Source organism: Rutidosis leptorrhynchoides, chromosome 4, assembly GCF_046630445.1.
Source record: "Rutidosis leptorrhynchoides isolate AG116_Rl617_1_P2 chromosome 4, CSIRO_AGI_Rlap_v1, whole genome shotgun sequence".
NCBI classification, from domain to species: Eukaryota; Viridiplantae; Streptophyta; class Magnoliopsida; order Asterales; family Asteraceae; genus Rutidosis; species Rutidosis leptorrhynchoides.
Genome location: NC_092336.1, coordinates 20,388,887 through 20,408,635, shown reverse-complemented (window position 1 = coordinate 20,408,635; position 19,749 = coordinate 20,388,887). Strand labels below are relative to the sequence as shown.

At 34.5% G+C, this 19,749-nt stretch overlaps 2 protein-coding genes across 3 annotated transcripts; one reads left to right on the top strand and one right to left on the bottom strand.

The window, feature by feature from the left end:
• The first annotated feature begins 3,002 nt into the window (after positions 1–3,002).
• Positions 3,003–3,572, top strand: LOC139840465 (uncharacterized). The gene has a single exon (XM_071830730.1). The coding sequence runs from the start codon at positions 3,003–3,005 to the stop codon at positions 3,570–3,572; it is 570 nt and encodes a 189-aa protein (XP_071686831.1).
• Positions 3,573–4,558: 986 nt separating this feature from the next.
• LOC139839444 (protein TIC 40, chloroplastic-like) lies at positions 4,559–10,451 on the bottom strand. 2 transcript variants are annotated; one of them, XM_071829508.1, is made up of 14 exons: positions 10,193–10,451; positions 9,637–9,748; positions 9,484–9,541; positions 9,271–9,288; positions 7,770–8,073; positions 7,273–7,376; positions 7,130–7,193; positions 6,927–7,005; positions 6,753–6,793; positions 6,606–6,651; positions 6,418–6,512; positions 5,685–5,788; positions 5,550–5,597; positions 4,559–4,940 (listed from the first exon to the last, which is right to left on the bottom strand). In XM_071829508.1, the coding sequence occupies exons 1-14, from the start codon at positions 10,404–10,406 to the stop codon at positions 4,881–4,883; spliced, it is 1,347 nt and encodes a 448-aa protein (XP_071685609.1). In that variant the 5' UTR covers positions 10,407–10,451; the 3' UTR covers positions 4,559–4,880. The 2 variants fall into 2 exon arrangements, with proteins under 2 accessions (XP_071685609.1, XP_071685608.1); XM_071829507.1 differs by lacking the exons at positions 4,559–4,940; positions 5,550–5,597; positions 5,685–5,788 and having other exon boundaries at positions 5,824–6,512; positions 9,637–9,745.
• Positions 10,452–19,749: the final 9,298 nt, after the last annotated feature.

The window sequence follows — 19,749 nt, the reverse complement described above, 5'->3', positions numbered from 1 at the left end:
TTGTTTGATACACTGATGGTGGGGTCGTGAGGACCATGTTGTATGTTTAGTGATGCGTTAGCCGTGTTTCGCTCACATGTTTGTTACGGGTGTGACGATGGTTGATTTCGTACACCTTGGGTTTTGCGTTTCCATAGTCGTTTTGGGCGCTATCGGTTCTAGCCGTTGGATTATGATGTTACGGTAGTTGCGTATTGGTCGTATGGCGCACTACAAGGGATGTTTAGTGATTGGTGTAATCCGTAAGGGTTCGTTTGGTTCGGTCTTCAACGTTTCGGGTTGTTGACCTTAGGTTCAGACTTGGTTGTTTTTAGCGTTTTACTCGGTAAGTGTACGCTAAGAGATCTATATCTCGGTACGAGATTTGGTTGAGTTTTCCCGATGTGAGGGAATGTGCATGGTTATAGTGCTCGTATTGTGATTTGATAAATCGCGTGTGACGATTTAGTTGCTTAAAGGCGATTCATTGGGAAGGATTGCTTAGGAAAGTCGGATTGGGACTTAGGCTTGAGGACCGTGGAGTGTGGTCCGTTTGGTTATGTGACAAGGATCACGAGGACGTGATCGATTATAAGTGGGGGAGAGTTGTAAGACCCCAATATTTATTTTACACAGAGTTTTAAATGATGTACGTATCGTAGGTGAAGCGTGGTATGGAATAGAAGCTCAGAACCTGTTCAGAGGGTTGTGCGCGCCGCGCACCTTGAGGTGAGCGCGCCGCGCACCTGGTCTGCGACAGAAATCTGACTTTTTCAAATTAGAGTTTAATGAGGGGCTTTTTGGTCTTTTCACTTGAGGCCGGATGTGAGGCCATATCAGCTGGTTGGATTCAGTTTTGGATCATATTTCATATCCACAAACACTCTCAAGTATCTTAGAGAGAGAGGGAGATTTCTAGAGAGAGATTTGGGGTTTTGGAGAAGAAGGAGCTTGAATTGATCAAAGTCTCGGGTTTTAAAGTTGTTCACCTCGTTCCTAGCTACGTTTTGGTGGTTGTGGTAAGTTCTAACTCCGAATTTCATTGTTTGATTTTGATAATCAAGTTAGGGTTTGAACTTAAATTGATGAGAAACCCATTTAAACTCTTGAAATGAGTTTAGTGATGCTAGTAATCGGGTTTATTGCAATTGTTGGTGGATTATGGGTTGGTGAACAAATTGACCATGATTAGGACTTGAAATTGGGTTTAATCACTTAAGTTAGTGATTATGGAAGTATTGAAACCCATTTAGGGTTATTTGGTTGACTAGTTTTGACTTTGGGTCAAAATTAGGGTTTAGTGATGATTATGACCCAATTGGCGATTTAATGAGGTTTATAAACTTAAAATGGATTAAGTTTAAGTATAAAACCGAGTTAAAGGTGTTTTGGTGTCGAAATTTGTAAATGGTGAGATTTTGACCTTATGGGTCAAAATTAGGGTTTATGGGCAATTTGGGGAATGATAAGTGTTTAACACTTGTGTTCGGGTTTATTTGGCGTATTAGGACCATTCTCACTTGTGTTAGTGATTATTGGTTAATTTTGGGCGCGGTTTGTACTTGGAAGTGCATTTGGGTCGAATTTGCACTAAGTGTCAAATTGGGTTGGTTTGTAAATCCAATCTAAGTGTGTTGTTGAATTTGTGATAATGGAATAGGTACTTTCCATTGGCGAGGTGCGGATTACTTGGAAGCATTCATCAAGGCGACAAGGTGAGTGTTAATATCCTATGTGCATATGTATGTGTAGGATGGGTGCGGGTCGGGTGAGGTGGTTCTCGGTTATAGAGCTCACTTCACATATAGGTGGATTTGATGGACTTTTGTATGAGTCCAAATGGCACGGTTGTGCGTTTTTGTTGACCATCTTTGGCGAAGTACACGTTCGTGTGTACATTATCACACGTGGTTGTGATTTGGATGTTGTAGCCCTGATATGGTGGATTTTATAATCCCGTGACCGTGGGTTTGAGTTGGAGAAGTGAATCGCGTGTGGTTTCGGATTCACGATGACGCGTGTGGTTTCGGTCATCTTATCAAATGAATCTCGTGTAGTTCGGATTCATGGTGACTCGTGTAGTTCGGTCATCTTATTGAGGTAGTAATCTCGTGTGGTTCGGATTACTAAGGCTCGTGCAGTTCGGCCAACCTCGATGATGTGGAGATAGTAATCTCGTGTAGTTTCGGATTACTAAGGCTCGTGTAGTTCGGCCAATCTTCATTGTGGTACTTGGTTCTCGGTATTGGGTTAAGGGGTTAGCCTTGTGCGTTATATATATATTGTTATATATTAATGTATTGTTGTGGTGTAGCTAACCCTCCGGGTGTAGCTTCTTGGCGTTGTTCACATCGTCGTTGGTGAACTTATAATTGTTGTTGTATCTTTAGCTCGTTGCTTAGAGATCGTACGGTATGCTTAATGTAGTGCCTTATATATGGATGCTTCGGTATGCGGTATTTGTTATTTCGTGGCGTGTCCATTTTATGCATATATATGTATGTAGTATATTATCATTCACTAAGCATTAGCTTACCCTCTCGTTGTTGACATTTTTATAGATTGCATGGATGCGGTGGCTCGGGTAAACGGGGACTAGTGGACTCGCATAGTTGCTTTAGAAGATCTTGCTTTTGGATTGATTAGGATTGGGTAGCGTATCCCCAATCGCCATGCTCGGTCTTTATTTTGTGTTAAAAATCATGTGGTCGAAACTTGTATTTTGTACGAAAGTCGTAAAACGGCCGATGTGGGCCCGGTCTCGTAAAACTCATTTTATTATTGGAACGTGTTAGTTTTAACTAATATAAATTGTTGTGAAAAGCGTTTGGTCTAAAAGTGTCGGGAAGTCGAAAATCTTTTCGCGAAAAATGGACATTTTGATCAGAACTGTCACAGGCCTTGTGCGCGCCGCGCACAGGCAGTGGTGCGCGCCGCGCACCCTTCTGTCCAGTTAAATTTTTTTTTTATTCCGCGTTTTTGGTTGGTTAACGGGTTGGGATGTTACACATGCATATTTTGAAATGGCCGGTTCGAACAATGACTTGAATGTCCTTAATGCATCTCCATCGTTTGATAGTTTACTAACTGACACGGCTCCTCAAGTTCCATACGAAATTGGGGACGTTGATTTTGATCGAGGCTACTATCTTGCCGATGGGATTTACCCTTCGTGGGCTTCTTTCGTTAAGGGATTCTCAAGTGTTGTTGCCGCAAAAAGGAAATACTTTACAAAGAAACAATCTGCAGCTCGTAAAGACGTTGAGAGGACATTTGGAATTTTGAAAGGTCGTTGGGGTATTTTAAGACAACCAGCTAGGGCATATAGTGTAAACGCAATCAAAAGAATCATGTATGGTTGCATCATATTGCACAACATGATAATTGAAGACAATGGTTTTAACATCGCTGAAAATAAATCTTACTACTTGCCTGTCAACAACCTACAAGGATCAACTTGGTACGAAAGGTGTGATGTATATGCCGAGAAGACAAAAGAGCTGCGTGACAAAGACGAGTATGAGTATCTTCGACATACTCTAATTTCGCATCTATGGCATAATCGCGATGACCAAATAGTTAACGAATTGTAACTTTTTAATCGCGATAACGTATTGTTTTTTTTTAAATTTTTAGGAATTGCAATGTTTTTTTTTTTTTTTTAGAATTGTAATGTTTAATTTTTATTTTAATGGAAGTTATTTCTATTTATGTTAATTTTTATAATTATATTCATTTATGTTATATTTAAAATCATAAAAATAATAATAAAAATATAAACTGACATGCCTAACTGACAGAGGTCATCATTCCCTACTTTTTCTGACTCAGCAAGTCAGGCGTGACATGCCAAGTGACTTCAGTCACCACTCCCGGTACTCTTATCGGCATTGTTTTATTTCTAAAAGTTACCAAATGGAAGGTATTCTATGACAAAAATAATTAGATTTGAAAATGAAGGCTAAGTCCAAAATTAGGAAAACAATAGCGTGTAAGATGATTGTTTGACCAACGACCCTTTCCTGTAATATGTTGTTTACTTTGATTTAGTCATTTTAGGGAAACAATGAGAAGTGAAATAAACTCCAAAATTTGTTCAATTTTTTTTAGAGCAAGGGATTCTGACATTAGGGGTATTAGGGTGTATATATTACACATACATACGAGAATTACAAAAATATACAGAATTACAAACATGAGTTTTATTTATTAACATGTACTTCAATGACACATGTTAAGCCTTGTTGAACTATGTTCAATTTTCCTTAATTATTAGTAACATTTTTATCTAATACTAATCTCATGTATACAATATTTTATGCGTTTGTTAGTTGCAAATGTGTTGTATAAGAAAATTATAGGTTTGTAAAACGCTAAATTTGTTATAAAGGAAAATTTAAGGTTTGTCACACACTCCTTAACGTGTGTCCACGTTAGCAAAACCCCATGATATACTGTAACTATGATATTAAATAAGCATCTAATATATATACACATACAAGTAATACTTGGACGATAATAGACCGAAAATTACTACTTACGGGAAGTGACTATCAGCAAAACGTCCTCGAAATGTATATTGTAATAATAACATGCTACTAAACAAGGAAAAGTCTTCATACACGTTTCAAAACAAAAATGCAACCCAATTATTTGTACACGTATTTTACTTTGACACACGAAGAAATAAGTGAACAAGACACTAGATTTTGAAGAAACCCCAACGTGATTAATATTTAATAGCTTAATGGTGGTTTTCTAACGGCAACCCCAAGGGCCAAACTCACGTGATTAACTATAGCTAACGGTCCGCGTCAGATGATTTGTTTCTGCAGCTTTAAACTCACTCATTACCGAAAGTAGACTAGTTTCTAACAAAAAAATTCATACCATGATTACAATTAAGGGGCCCGAGTCACTCCGGGAAATAGTTCTGATATCTTATTGAACACATCCATAACCTGAAACGCAAGAAAGAAAAAGAAAACACACATGTCCATCATTTTATAACGTCATCGTTAAATAGTATATACCATTTCCTCGACTAAATTTTTATGGCCCAATATTCAGGATAATTCCATCTATCTATAATTATGTGATACCCCAATCCTAACTTTCTAACACAACTACAGTTAAATACAGATCTAAAATGTTTAACCCCATACGACCACTTTGGTCTCCAAAATTCATAGCACCATATTGAAGCAAGAAACCACAAATTTGACCTGTATTATGTGTTAATTAAACTTCTAGTCAACAATTTGAGATATGTAAATATTTATAGGTAGATCCTTTTAATGCTATGAAGAAACAATAAAAAAAGTATTATATGCATTATAAGAGTTTTATTATGTAAGGCTCTCGCCCTAGTGCCTCGGCCGGGCTCTAGATCGCCTTTCACTTTTTTAAACCAAGTCAATAATACGGACTCACTTTTAAAAGCATCTTCAGACAACCTAAGGATTCTATAAAAGGTGTGTGCTAACTTGGATCATTTTAGGGTAGAGAAATTACATTCATATACTACAATTATGTGAAAAAAAGACACTTCATAGATATATTTGCTTTACCTCCTTGTCATTTTGGTACTTCATGATGCTCATCGGGTTTTGAGAACACTGCATAATATAAAATAAATGCAATTGCCTTCAAAAATTTGATAAGTAGTTATAATATATAAACGCGTGTTAAGATAGAGAACATACATCCATGATGGCCGCTTGAACTCTCGGGTTTTGAAATGCCATGGCAACTTCAGGATTAGCCATTATTTTAGATATAACTTCTTCAGGTGTAAGTCCAATTTGATCTTCACCATCAATAGGCATAACAAGTTACAGGCGAATAATAGATGAAACTAATATCATTAACCATATACATACTAAGATTATATGTGAAACCAGAGCACATATTTATACATGTAGCACGGGCCAAAATTTAAGGCCGTCATGTGATCTCATTAAGGTCGGTATTTATCTAAATTAGGTGCTCGATAAATTCATCCCACGCCATCAATATTATCAAAGATGCTTCAACTTTGACTCAGATACCTCCATCGGGTTGATTAGGGCAATTTTTAAATTAATCAAGGATTAAAACTAAAAGATTTAACTACTGAAAAAACAGGTTGATGGTCATTTGAGATGTATAAAATGTATCAGACAATCTAATATAACTATTGCAATCATATTTCACACATTGACGATAAAGAGTTGCTTGCGGTTGGGTGGACCTAAGTCAACCCAGTCCAACCTGTTTTGACCGAAACTAAGAAATTACCCATTTTGACATGTTATTTGCCAGCTTTATATACAGTAAAACCACAGATTGTCTATCACTCTATTAAAATCCGAGTCAATGTTGTTTTATTTGATTCTCGATATTCGAGTGACTCAACAAAAATTGAAACCAACAATTGTAATTTAATAAGAAAATTACCAAATTGCTCTTTCACTTCGGGACTGCTAATATCAAAATTCTTCAAAGAATCCATCATACTGTTGTCCCATTCAGGGCTTCCCCCCATGCTATTTCTGGAAAACGAAGTTAAGCATCAAACAAAGTGAAGTAAAAAAAAACATATAATTAATGTTGTAAAAACCAAACAAAATCAGATGAAAACTTACAGCATTTCCTGTAGTTGTTGACGATATTGTGGGTTTTGAAGCATCCCTGAATTGAAAAAATGCAACATATTAGCAAGTTGATGCCGCATTTCAATACTTGATCTTAAATAACAAAGACAGTATTATTATGTGTGTAAAATCGAGTACATTTGAAGGAGGTAGGGTTCCTCATCTCTTCTGGAAGATACCTAAAAACACAAAAATAGATCTTATAAGACCTTATTAGGTCTAATATAATCCATTTATACAGTTTACTACAACTAAAATAATTATAAATGCTTCAGCAAAAGAATAGACATAACAGGAGGTGACAAAACTTACGGATACATCATCTTTTGTACAGTTGGATCCTCCAACATTTTCTCCAGAGCTTCAACAGACATAACAGGACCTGTCTGACCTGTCCCGTAATTGGATTTTACTAAATTAGCCTCTTACTTAATTTATAATAATAATGAACACTAATATAATAAAATATATGTATCAACAAAGGAAACAGGATATCAGATATATTTTCACGTTACCTGCGGATGAAGCCCCCTCAAATGGATTACCCATCGGCTTAAACGCAGCTCCATTTTGTGAAGCCTTTATATTATATAAATGATCAATTGTTGTATAAACTCGGATGTTAGCGTGAAGAATAGTTTAGGAATTGAATTCTTACTTGGTTCGCAAATTGAGATTCTTTCGGAGATTCGGTCTCTGGAGATTCTTCAAGCTTTTCAAAACTTGTTTTCAATGTTTCCTCAGGAGACACATCAACAAAAGCTGGAAAAAAATGGGTTATAAAGTCTGGCAGAAGTTTTTTTTAAAGGCAAATTATATTACAATCAGTCACAAATAATAATCATGAGTCGGAAAAAAAGGGTTATAATCAGTTTTTTAAGTCTTTACATACTGTTTTTGTAATCACAAGTAACACATTCATTAAAAGAAGTGCAAGAAAAGCATTAGTGGTCAAACATTAAACACCCTGTGCACGGCCCACTTCGACTACCACTAAAAAATACAGACCCATTTTGACCCTTTAAACACCCCGTGCATGACCCACTTATACTCAATTTAACTACACCATCATTTGTTAAGGGCAGATGGTACATATTGTATTACGTGATTTACGTCTAAAGATATTGCAAGATGGTCATCATATTCATTACATACCAGATTTCTTTGGCTCTGAAGATTCAAAGTCGTCTTTAGAATGTGCTGGTGCAGGTGGTGTCTCTATTTTTTTAGGCGGTACATCTACGGTCACCGTCCGTTGAGAAGCAGGTCCCGATGCAGCAGCTGAACCTTGGGATGTGGGTGTCGGAAACGGAAAAGGTGATTTGGCAGACGAACCAGGTTCTGCGGGCGTTGGAAACGGAAACGGTGATCCAGGTGAAAAACCAGTGTTAGAAAATTGGTTATTTTGTGTGTTCATTTGTCCCATCATCATCCTAACGGCTTGTTGCGTAGCATATTTCTGAAATTTCAAACATTAAAAGGAACCTTAAAGAACCCTATAAATAAGCTGCATAATGACTCCAACAGTATATAAACTGGAATCAAGAAATATCACTACACATATCGAGAGCTCACTGGATATTAGAGAAGTTCAGAATTGAGACTATTTAGATATTAATAGCTGACTCTATATAGGGCTTTTTCTAGAAGATTTATGAATAAGAAAGCTACTTAATTTAAGCTAATAAAAGTAAACTGAAACTATCACAAAAGTCGTGATGAGTAAAAATTAAAAGCATATATGTAAAGACTGTATAGATATAAGAATAAAGAATCACAGTTTCAATTTGTGTTTGATGGATATCATATTGTAATCTCACTTAAAAGCATATGTAACATGCAATTCACTATCGTTCAAATTGATTATTTATTACTTTTTTGGTTTCTCAAAATAGTCATCTTTTTTTTTTTTTTTTTTTTTTTTTAAGTTGGGTTTGGAATCAGTGACGGAGATAGAAACCACCCACCCGATCATTTTCCACGCATACACGCGTTTTCTGGCGGAAACCCGAACCGTATCATAACAGGGACCAGAACCATCAATCCATACGGGCATGTGAATCGGGTCAAATTTCTGCGTACGGATCGGTAAACCCTCCCTCACAGACTTTTTACAGGGCCAGGGATCAAACCCTTGATCTCAACCGTGCCCAATACTCAAGGTATTGGTGTTGAACCATTGGGCCATGAAAGCGGTTCAAAATAGTCATGTTATCTAATCAGTTATTAAACCAAAAGTCTGCTTTAAAAATCGTTTTGCACTTATATGTAGATTACAGTCATCATAGTTAAAGTGTAATTTTGCATACTATCCAACTCATAATCAATCAATATATTATATTAAACATGATATAAAAAACAATTATCTCAATGACAACCCGCTTTCTGAATATAAAAAAATTTAATAGGTTATAAACTCTTGATGATGTCCTGATGCACAATCACAGATATACCAAAACATGCATCCTTTCTGAACCAATAACTTGAACAAAATAAAAGTCATTCCAACAATAATATATAACATTGTAGTTTTACTCATGTGTAACCCTGATTTACCACCATGCAACATTGCGAATATAAGATAATACCTTCCAGATCACAAACGAATAATAATTTACTCACAAATCATTACAAAGCTCTGTGTGATGAACTTTACCTGTAAGTATGAAGCCACCTGCGATTCAAGACAGAACATTAGTCAAGCATAGGACAAAACATTAGTCAAACGTAGTAGGGAATAGCAAGTCTATATAACAGAGTTCGTAAGGGCGGGTCAGATGACAGGTAAACGGGTCATAATTTCAATCTCTTCTAACAAGCAAAATACTAATTTTTACAGAAAATGCAAGCAATGTATCATCATACTTACCCATGAAAAAGCGGCCGACAATGCAACACCAACTCCCACCCAAAATAAAGGAGAACCTCTATAAAACACAATCAAAAGACAACTTCAGATTCTATAGAATTCATGAACAATAAAAAAAAAAAAAGGAAGAAAAAAAAAAGGATGCATAATTACACTTGAGAAGATGGTGGTGGCACTGCAATTGGTGGGGTCGCACCAACCGAAGACGTAAACTGATTACTTGAAGGTGAAATTTTAGCAAAGCAATCTTTCCCTAAGTTATCTACTAGTATACACATGTGAAAACATTTAGAATATAAATCATAACTCATTTATAAGAAAATGATATAAAGTTAGATGATAACAACGATTCGTTAACATCAGCAAATACAAAAGATCATATTAAGTTTTATTCATGATAAACTCAGAGTTATAAAAAAGGTATTAAAGTGTACATTCCTATTAAGATAATTTCATTGCTACTCAATATACAAATACAAAAGATCATATTAAGTTTTATTCATGATAAATTCAGAGTTAAAAAAAGGTATAAAAGTGTACATTCCAATTAAGATAATTTCATTGCTACTCAAAACACAAATACACCTAAAAAATACATTCATTTTTATAATAATATAGACAGCATTCAGAATACTACCAAGTAAATAGTAAGTAGTTACATATATATTAAAAAAAAAAAAAAATAGAAACATGTAAAGCAAATAATCACCATTTGGTTTAGCAATTGATGACGGTGTTGAGCCCTGATTGTGAGAAATAGCAGAAACTAATGTTTTAGATTTTGAAATTAGGGTTCTTTTTTGGGGGATTTTAAAAGAACAAAAAATAGGTTTTTTGGAGATTGTAGAATTAGTTCGATGTTTTGGAGTAAAACCCAAAACCAGTTTTTGTGAAGAAGAAGAATAGACAGTTGAATTCTCCATGGACTGGAACTTACTACTACGTATTTAAGATAGCAGGATACAAATTATATTATATCTACACAAAATTAGGATAGAACTTAGGGTCCCTGCAAGGATACTATAGCGAGATATTTCCAGGAAATTACTTGTTTCACCTAAAATTCTTATAAGACCCTTAATGAAAGCTTACATAAATTTTTTTAAAACATTTTGTTCTATTATATTAAAGGATAATTTGGGTAAAAGGCTTGAAATTATGGTAGAAAAAGTATTATTGGTGTTGGATTTATCATCTCCCTATTGGGAATGACAACACAGGTGAAAGAGTTTTGAAAGATTGAATCGGCGATAAATAAAATATTTTTCTTTTTCTCCTTTTTAATTCTTAAGATAAATAAAATACTTTTCAGATTTTTTCCAACTTAAAACCCTTATAATAATCGTGTTAACATGCTCAATAATGATGTAGATCTTAATCTTAATTACCATCACCTTAAAACTAATATTTACACATTCTAGCTTATTAACGATTTGCCTTCCAAGCTGCCGTTATAATTTTTTACCTATTTAACTTCTCTCTTTTACATCAACATCATATATAAGCATCAAACTCTTTCACTAATCGGTAATAAGTCACTATCTTTCAATATCACCTTTGTTGGAACCCATGCTAGGATATTTTGATCAAAGAACAATAACCAATTGACAATTTGAGCATAAACATGTGATGAATAAGATGAACATGATGAATATGAAATGAACAATGAACAAACTCAAAGATAATCAGCTAAAATTAGTGCCAAGATTACATTCATGAATCAAGATAAACAATCTAAAACAATAACACTAATCTAAGCTATCACACTTTGTCATTTTCATGGTGGTTGGAGCATCAATCCACCATGGATCCTCTCCACCATGAAGGTGAAGAAGTGGAGCTCACCTCTCTCTCACATTATGTGCTCACACTAACTTTGGAGGTGCTCAAATGACAAATGAACCAAGTAACTCTTTATATATGACGTTTTGTCACATATGCTCATGTGACTAGAGTTTACTTGTTCAATACAATCCTAGGTGTATAATGGAATAATAAACGTTATTCGCCCAGCGACGGCCATACAAATATGCATCAACAAATTCCCCCTTGAACGTTGCTGGCGAATTAATGTAAACACCTCTTGCAATCTTCAGTCAATCTCTGTATCAATACAAGAAGATTTCCCCTGTGACTGAACTCGATCAAATTCCCGATGCCCTAGTCTTCATACAAACCATAAGCTCAGTATCATCAACTGTAGAAGTTCCCCCTCTCTAATAGCTGCATCCTAATAAACTTTACAAGGCACATATCGTCTTCATGACTCAAACATTATAGGCATATAATAGAGGCTTCAATCCCACAACTAACAATCTCAAACATATCAATAAATACTCCAATTAGTCACCAAGAATGACAACTTTATGATCCTTTGATTGCGTAACAATAACCCAAAACAAATTCCCACTACAAAGCGGAATCACCAAAGTGCGGAAGATATAATATAACGTTATTGGCCCATAATAGTCGTATGCTCCCGACTACCCCACAATAACATCTCAATAACACCCTTATGTTATGTTCTGAACTAAATGTTGAAAGATAAAACATTTAGGACCAATGGTGAAAATATACAAAAGTTTAGGGATCAATTATGTAAACTTCGAAACTTTAGGGACTGAAAATAAAATTTTCATAAAGTTGAGGGACTGAAATGAAAATATTGAAAAAGTTTTCAAAAAATTTCATTGGAAGTCCCTGGGGAATTAACTGTCGTTAAAATAGTAAACAAGAAGGACTGCTGGTGTAAAGGTTAAATTGGGTAGGCTGATGGATAGGATCCGGGTTGGATCCGGGTTTCGGTTCGGATCATGGGTTAGAGATCTGGTAAAGGTTTAATGGGTAAATGTGTTAGGTTGAATTTGGTTGATAAACGAGTCCACATACATTCACCTTTTGCTAGGTGACAAGGAGAGAACATGATACACATGGGGGACAAGGCATGTATCAGGTGGGACCCGCTGAAAGATGCTTCACAAGTTTCCAGCCAAAGCATCGACTATTTTGTCATGTACCCAAAAAACCTTTAGTTCGAAAATAATTCCCAAAGCATGGCATTTTTGAAAATTAATTACCAAAATATCGTATCATTTCAGAAAGTAATTACCAAAAGCACCCGTCTTCTTCACAAATATTTAAAAAATAATTGTATTCTTCAGAAACTATTTTCAAATCCAAGCTTTTTCGTTTAAGAGTCTCACCGTATAAACACGCAAAACTGATCTTTCACCCGTACGCTTCAGTTCTCCAACCGTGTTTTAGAGGTCCCAACCGCACGGTTGGACCTTTTTCCTTCGTTTTCCAAAATCCGGTGACTATGGTAGTTCTCATGGTGGTTAGTGGCGGTGATAATGGAAAGTAGCTCAAAACTCAACCAAAGTGGCTCAAATTTTGCAGGGAGTAACCTTAGGACCCGCAAAGCACTTCTAAATTTCCAGAATTCTCAAACAAACAACAATAATCACGGATTAATCGATTTTCAGCCCACTTTTTCCAAAAAACAAAAAAAATTCTCAAAACTCGATCAAATCTACGAATTAGAAGCTGTAATTTTTGAGAAACAATCACAAGATGACTACCAAGCTTTCCCAATTCATAGTTTTTCTCAATTCGTCCTAAATCACCAAAACCCAAAAAGTCAACAAAAGTCAAAATCGAGATCCAAAATTGATTTTCATCAAATTGCTTCAATCTAATCGATTCTTGGTTGATCTTATGCCAGTTGTTGGAACCCATGCTAGGATCTTTTGATCAAAGAACAAGAACTAATTGACAATTTGAGCATAAACATGTGATGAATAAGATGAACATGATGAATATGAAATGAACAATGAACAAACTCAAAGATAATCAGCTAAAATTAGTTCCAAAATTACATTCATGAATCAATATAAACAATCTAAAACAATAACACTAATCTGAACATCCTCAGATCGGGCCTAGATGTAAGATGACTTTATTGCCCTTAGGCATAATTGTGTGGGTAATTATGCGTTTATTTTAATATAATGTTTATTGTTATTTTATTATTTGGTTAAGACCAGTTTGTGACAAGGGTCACAGAACAGGTTCGTTTATTTAATTTGGACTCCGTTAGGGCAGTCAAATTAAGTACGAAAGATTTTAGATAACTGGTAAATACCCGTGTGTGATGGGGTATTGTATTTAGCTTAAATATATAAGCTTGTGACCAACTCACTTCTTCCATTTTTTGGAAATTTCTCAATCACTCCGTACCTAAACTCACTCTCACACTTGAAACCCTAATTGCCTCAATCTTGTTTTTGGATTTGAAATTGTGTTACAAAGCTTGTTCTTACTGATTTCGTGATTATCTCAAGGCAAGATTGAAGAACTCGGATCTCGGGGAGATCTCGTTTGGACTTTTTTATGGAGATCTCGGCATCTCGGAATAATCTCGGGGAGATCTCGGACGTTGACTTACGTTGACTTTATAGTTTTTTTTAATAAAAATATACATAAACGATAAAATCTTAGAAATTACGAATTTTACAAGAAAATCTTACAAATTAGAAAGAAAATCTGAGAAATCGTGGTTTTGACTAAGTTTGACCCCGTTGACCGAGAAATCTCGGGAGATGAACATCTCGTCTCGGTTGCCTTCTAAAAACAAGATCTCGGGGGAGATCTCGTAGAGATCTCGGAAGATTTACAACACTGTCTCAAGGTAACAATCAATGATTTCAGTCTCAAATTGATGAATTTGTGTGGTTTTAAGTTAGGTTTTTATCAAAGTGGGTTTTATGTCAAATTGGTTGATTTTAATGTTGATTTATGTGTAAGATTTGTGGGTTCAAGTCCCTAAATGTTTTCCTAACATGTTGTGTGTGGATTTTGAGTCAAAAACATGTCTGAAAATGAGATTGAGCGATTTTGGTTCGAAAACCCATCTTTTCTGCTACTGTTGCTCGATGAACACAACCGTATGGTTGCAGTTTGCAACCGCATGGGTACACGGTGAAATGTCCCGTTCTTATTGATTAAAAACGTTCCATATTAATTGATTTCGTTGCGAGGTTTTGACCTCTATATGAGACGTTTTTCAAAGACTGCATTCATTTTAAAACAAACCATAACCTTTATTTCATCAATAAAGGTTTAAAAAGCTTTACGTAGATTATCAAATAATGATAATCTAAAATATCCTGTTTACACACGACCATTACATAATGGTTTACAATACAAATATGTTACATCGAAATCAGTTTCTTGAATGCAGTTTTTACACAATATCATACAAACATGGACTCTAAATCTTGTCCTTATTTTAGTATGCAACAGCGGAAGCTCTTAATATTCACCTGAGAATAAACATGCTTTAAACGTCAACAAAAATGTTGGTGAGTTATAGGTTTAACCTATATATATCAAATCGTAACAATAGACCACAAGATTTCATATTTCAATACACATCCCATACATAGAGATAAAAATTCATTCATATGGTGAACACCTGGTAACCGACATTAACAAGATGCATATATAAGAATATCCCCATCATTCCGGGACACCCTTCGGATATGATATAAATTTCGAAGTACTAAAGCATCCGGTACTTTGGATGGGGTTTGTTAGGTCCAATAGATCTATCTTTAGGATTCGCGTCAATTAGGGTGTCTGTTCCCTAATTCTTAGATTACCAGACTTAATAAAAAGGGGCATATTCGATTTTGATAATTCAACCATAGAATGTAGTTTCACGTACTTGTGTCTATTTTGTAAATCATTTATAAAACCTGCATGTATTCTCATCCCAAAAATATTAGATTTTAAAAGTGGGACTATAACTCACTTTCACAGATTTTTACTTCGCCGGGAAGTAAGACTTGGCCACTGGTTGATTCACGAACCTATAACAATATACACATATATATCAAAGTATGTTCAAAATATATTTACAACACTTTTAATATATTTTGATGTTTTAAGTTTATTAAGTCAGCTGTCCTCGTTAGTAACCTACAACTAGTTGTCCACAGTTAGATGTACAGAAATAAATCGATAAATATTATCTTGAATCAATCCACGACCCAGTGTATACGTATCTCAGTATTGATCACAACTCAAACTATATATATTTTGGAATCAACCTCAACCCTGTATAGCTAACTCCAACATTCACATATAGAGTGTCTATGGTTGTTCCAAAATATATATAGATGTGTCGACATGATAGGTCGAAACATTGTATACGTGTCTATGGTATCTCAAGATTACATAATATACAATACTAGTTGATTAAGTTATGGTTGGAATAGATTTGTTACCAATTTTTCACGTAGCTAAAATGAGAAAAATTATCCAATCTTGTTTTACCCATAACTTCTTCATTTTAAATCCGTTTTGAGTGAATCAAATTGCTATGGTTTCATATTGAACTCTATTTTATGAGTCTAAACAGAAAAAGTATAGGTTTATAGTCGGAAAAATAAGTTACAAGTCGTTTTTGTAAAGGTAGTCATTTCAGTCGAAAGAACGACGTCTAGATGACCATTTTAGAAAACATACTTCTACTTTGAGTTTAACCATAATTTTTGGATATAGTTTCATGTTCATAATAAAAATCATTTTCTCAGAATAACAACTTTTAAATCAAAGTTTATCATAGTTTTTAATTAACTAACCCAAAACAGCCCGCGGTGTTACTACGACGGCGTAAATCCGGTTTTACGGTGTTTTTCGTGTTTCCAGGTTTTAAATCATTAAGTTAGCATATCATATAGATATAGAACATGTGTTTAGTTAATTTTAAAAGTCAAGTTAGAAGGATTAACTTTTGTTTGCGAACAAGTTTAGAATTAACTAAACTATGTTCTAGTGATTACGAGTTTAAACCTTCGAATAAGATAGTTTTATATATATGAATCGAATGATGTTATGAACATCATTACTACCTCAAGTTTAGTAGGTAAACCTACTGGAAGTGACAAGAAATGATCTAGCTTCAAAGGATCTTGGATGGCTTGAAAGTTCTTGAAGTAGGATCATGACACAAAAACAAGTTCAAGTAAGATTTTTACTCGAATTAAGATAGTTTATAGTTATAGAAATTGAATCAAAGTTTGAATATGAATATTACCTTGAATAAGAAAGATAACCTACTATATATAACAAAGGTTTCTTGATCTTAGATGATTACTTGGAATGGATTAGAAAGCTTGGAAGTAAATTAGTAAACTTGAAGGGATTTTTGAAGTGTTCTTGAAGTGTTCTTCCTATGATAATTATAGCTTGGTTCTTGAAGTGATTTTTGATGAAGATGATGATTAACTACTGGAAAAATACGTTCATAATAGTGTGTGTATGTTGAGAGAGAATTAGAAAGAGAATTGAAAGTGAAATGGAATGAATGATGAGTGGTAATTGGTGAGTGGTGAGTGGGGTTAAAAGAAGTTCTAGTTAGTTGACTAGCTCATGGTAGAAGTTAAAATTGATTAGTCATACATGACATAATCAAGAGTGGAATTCCCATGCTAGTTCCTATTGGTATATACCCATAGTAAGTACGTTTTGAAGCTGTGTATAATACGGGTAAGAATACGACTAGAATTCTTGATGAAAGAAAAGAATGGGAAAGTAACTGTAACCATTTTCGTTAAGTATGAGTGTTTTGATATATGTCTTGAAGTCTTCCAAAAGTATTTTAATACATCTAAATACACTACATGTATATTGATGTTAAAGCAGAGGGGTATAAAATACTATTAAATTTTAGAGGAAAATACTATTAAATACGATACAATTTTACACAAGATATTTATTTATTTATAGAATGGATATACTTAAACCTTGCTACAACACTTATAGGCAGTGTACCTAATCGTACAGTAGTGTAGTTTTTAGTAAGTCCGGTTCGTTCCACAGGGAAATCTTTAAACAAAGCTCAACGCTATATTAGTTAACTTTTATAAAAATACAAATATATATATAGGTAATATTATTATTATAAAGGGGGGTTTTTACCGTTTAATGACCGGTTTGTCGATTTTAAAACTTTAGTCGCAGTTAAAACCTAATGTAAAATATAAAATAAATACAAGACTTTAAATTAAAGCGTAAAGTAAATAACGATAATGAAATTGCGAATAATAAAAATGCGATATAATTAAATTGCGATAATTAAAAGTACGATAATTAAAAGTGCGATAAAATAAAATAACAATAAATAAAAGTGCGATAATTAGAAGTGCAATTAAATATAAAATAAAGGAAATTAAATATGAAATAAAAGAATTATGCTTATTTAAACTTCCGTAATCATGATGTTTGACGTGTTGATTTTAGTTTTATGCCCTTGGGTTAATTGTCCTTTGTCCTGGATTATTCAATATGTCCGTCTGGTTTTTGTCCATAACAGTCCATCAGTCATAAATATAAATTGCAAGTGTCCTTGTCAAATTATTATTATACCCGAAGATAAATATTCCAACTAATTGGGGATTCGAATTGTAACAAGGTTTTAATACTTTGTTTAATGAATACACCAGGTTATCGACTGCGTGTAAACCAAGGTTTTACTACTTTGTTAACAATTACACCAATTACCCTTGAATGTAATTTCACCCCTGTTTTAATTATTCTAGTGGCTATTAATCCATTCCCGTGTCCGGTTAAATGAACGATTATTCGTACATATAAATACCCAGCCCATCGTGTCCGATCGAGTGTATATGGTAATTTATAGGGACGCCCAATTGTAAATCTTTATATTAACATTAACAAACTTTCATTTAGTTAAACAAATATAAAGCCCATTAATAGCCCATAGTCTAGTTTCCACAAGTGTCGTTCTTTTGTCCAAACCCCAATTATGGTACAAAGCCCAATTACCCAATTTTAGTAATTAGCCCAACATCATGATTACTTCGTTTTAAATAAGCATAATAATAACTTAGCTACAAGACATTAATATAAAAAGGTTGAACATAACTTACAATGATTAAAAATAGCGTAGCGTTACACGGACAGAATTTCGACTTACACCCTTACAACATTCGCTAACATACCCTTATTATTAGAATTATAATTAAAATTAAAATATAAATTATAAATATAAATATATTTACGTTGAAGAGGAAGAGAAAAAGGATGTGTAAAACTCGGCAGAAAACTGGCTTTTTATAGGACCTGACCAGCAATCTCACACCATGCGACTCGCATGGATTTGTGCTTCTGGCCATGCGAGTCGCATGGCCACCCTGGATTCAGCCAACTGCTTTTGTTTTCTTCTTTGTCGACGTAATATAATAATAATAATATATATAATATATAATTATATATAATTATATATATATTATATTATATTCTTGTGCATAGTAGACTAGATATTTTTGATCCGTTGCGTCGGGCGTTTCTTCTTGGCTCAGGTCCCGGTTCCGGATTTTCGGACGTCCTCGCGTATTATTTTAAATCGCGTACTTTGTGTTCCGCAACTTGTACTCTTGTCATTTTGAGACGTTCCTCATCAATATTTTGAACCTTTTTAGTTGTATCTTGTACTTTTTAGCTCTTTGGACCTTTTTGTCTTCAATTTGTCGAATCTGTCTTTTGTCTTCACCTTTTATTATTTAAACGAATATCACTTGTAAATAGAACAATTGCAACTAAAAGCTTGTCTTTCTTGAGGAATAATGCTATGAAATATATGTTCGTTTTTAGCATTATCAAATATTCCCACACTTGAGCGTTGCTTGTCCTCAAGCAATATTGTCTTGAAATACTAGAATCACTTCTTTATTCTTCACACTTTGTACATCAGTGATTTCTATACGGCGGTATAAACAATGGTAGTAACGATATGGTTTACAGTCCCACATGACTATAAAAATTTAGATCCATTAAGGAAATTGGATCTTTATGAAAACATTTGATCTTTCGAAATCTAGTTTTTACCCTAGATAAGTTTTCCGGAATAACCCTTTACCGGTGTTTGCAAAATATTTTTGTGGGTTTGGTGGGTTTCAGATTTGAAAATTTTAGCTCAAAACTTGCGGTTTTGTGTCACCCACTTGCTAACCTTGTATTTGGAAAGCAACACGTCCAGTTTACTTGTTCCGTATATTACCTTTCGGTAAACTACCGTCCGGTTGTAAAGGAAAGCGTTGAACAAGCAACTGTTAAGGCAATGTCCCGTGACATGCTTTTGATTATGGTCTATAACTTGTCGGACGCAATTACTATCCTTGGTAGGAGCAATAGTAAAGCTCACCCTTATAATTTTTCGGTCTGGCACAAGGTCCTGTC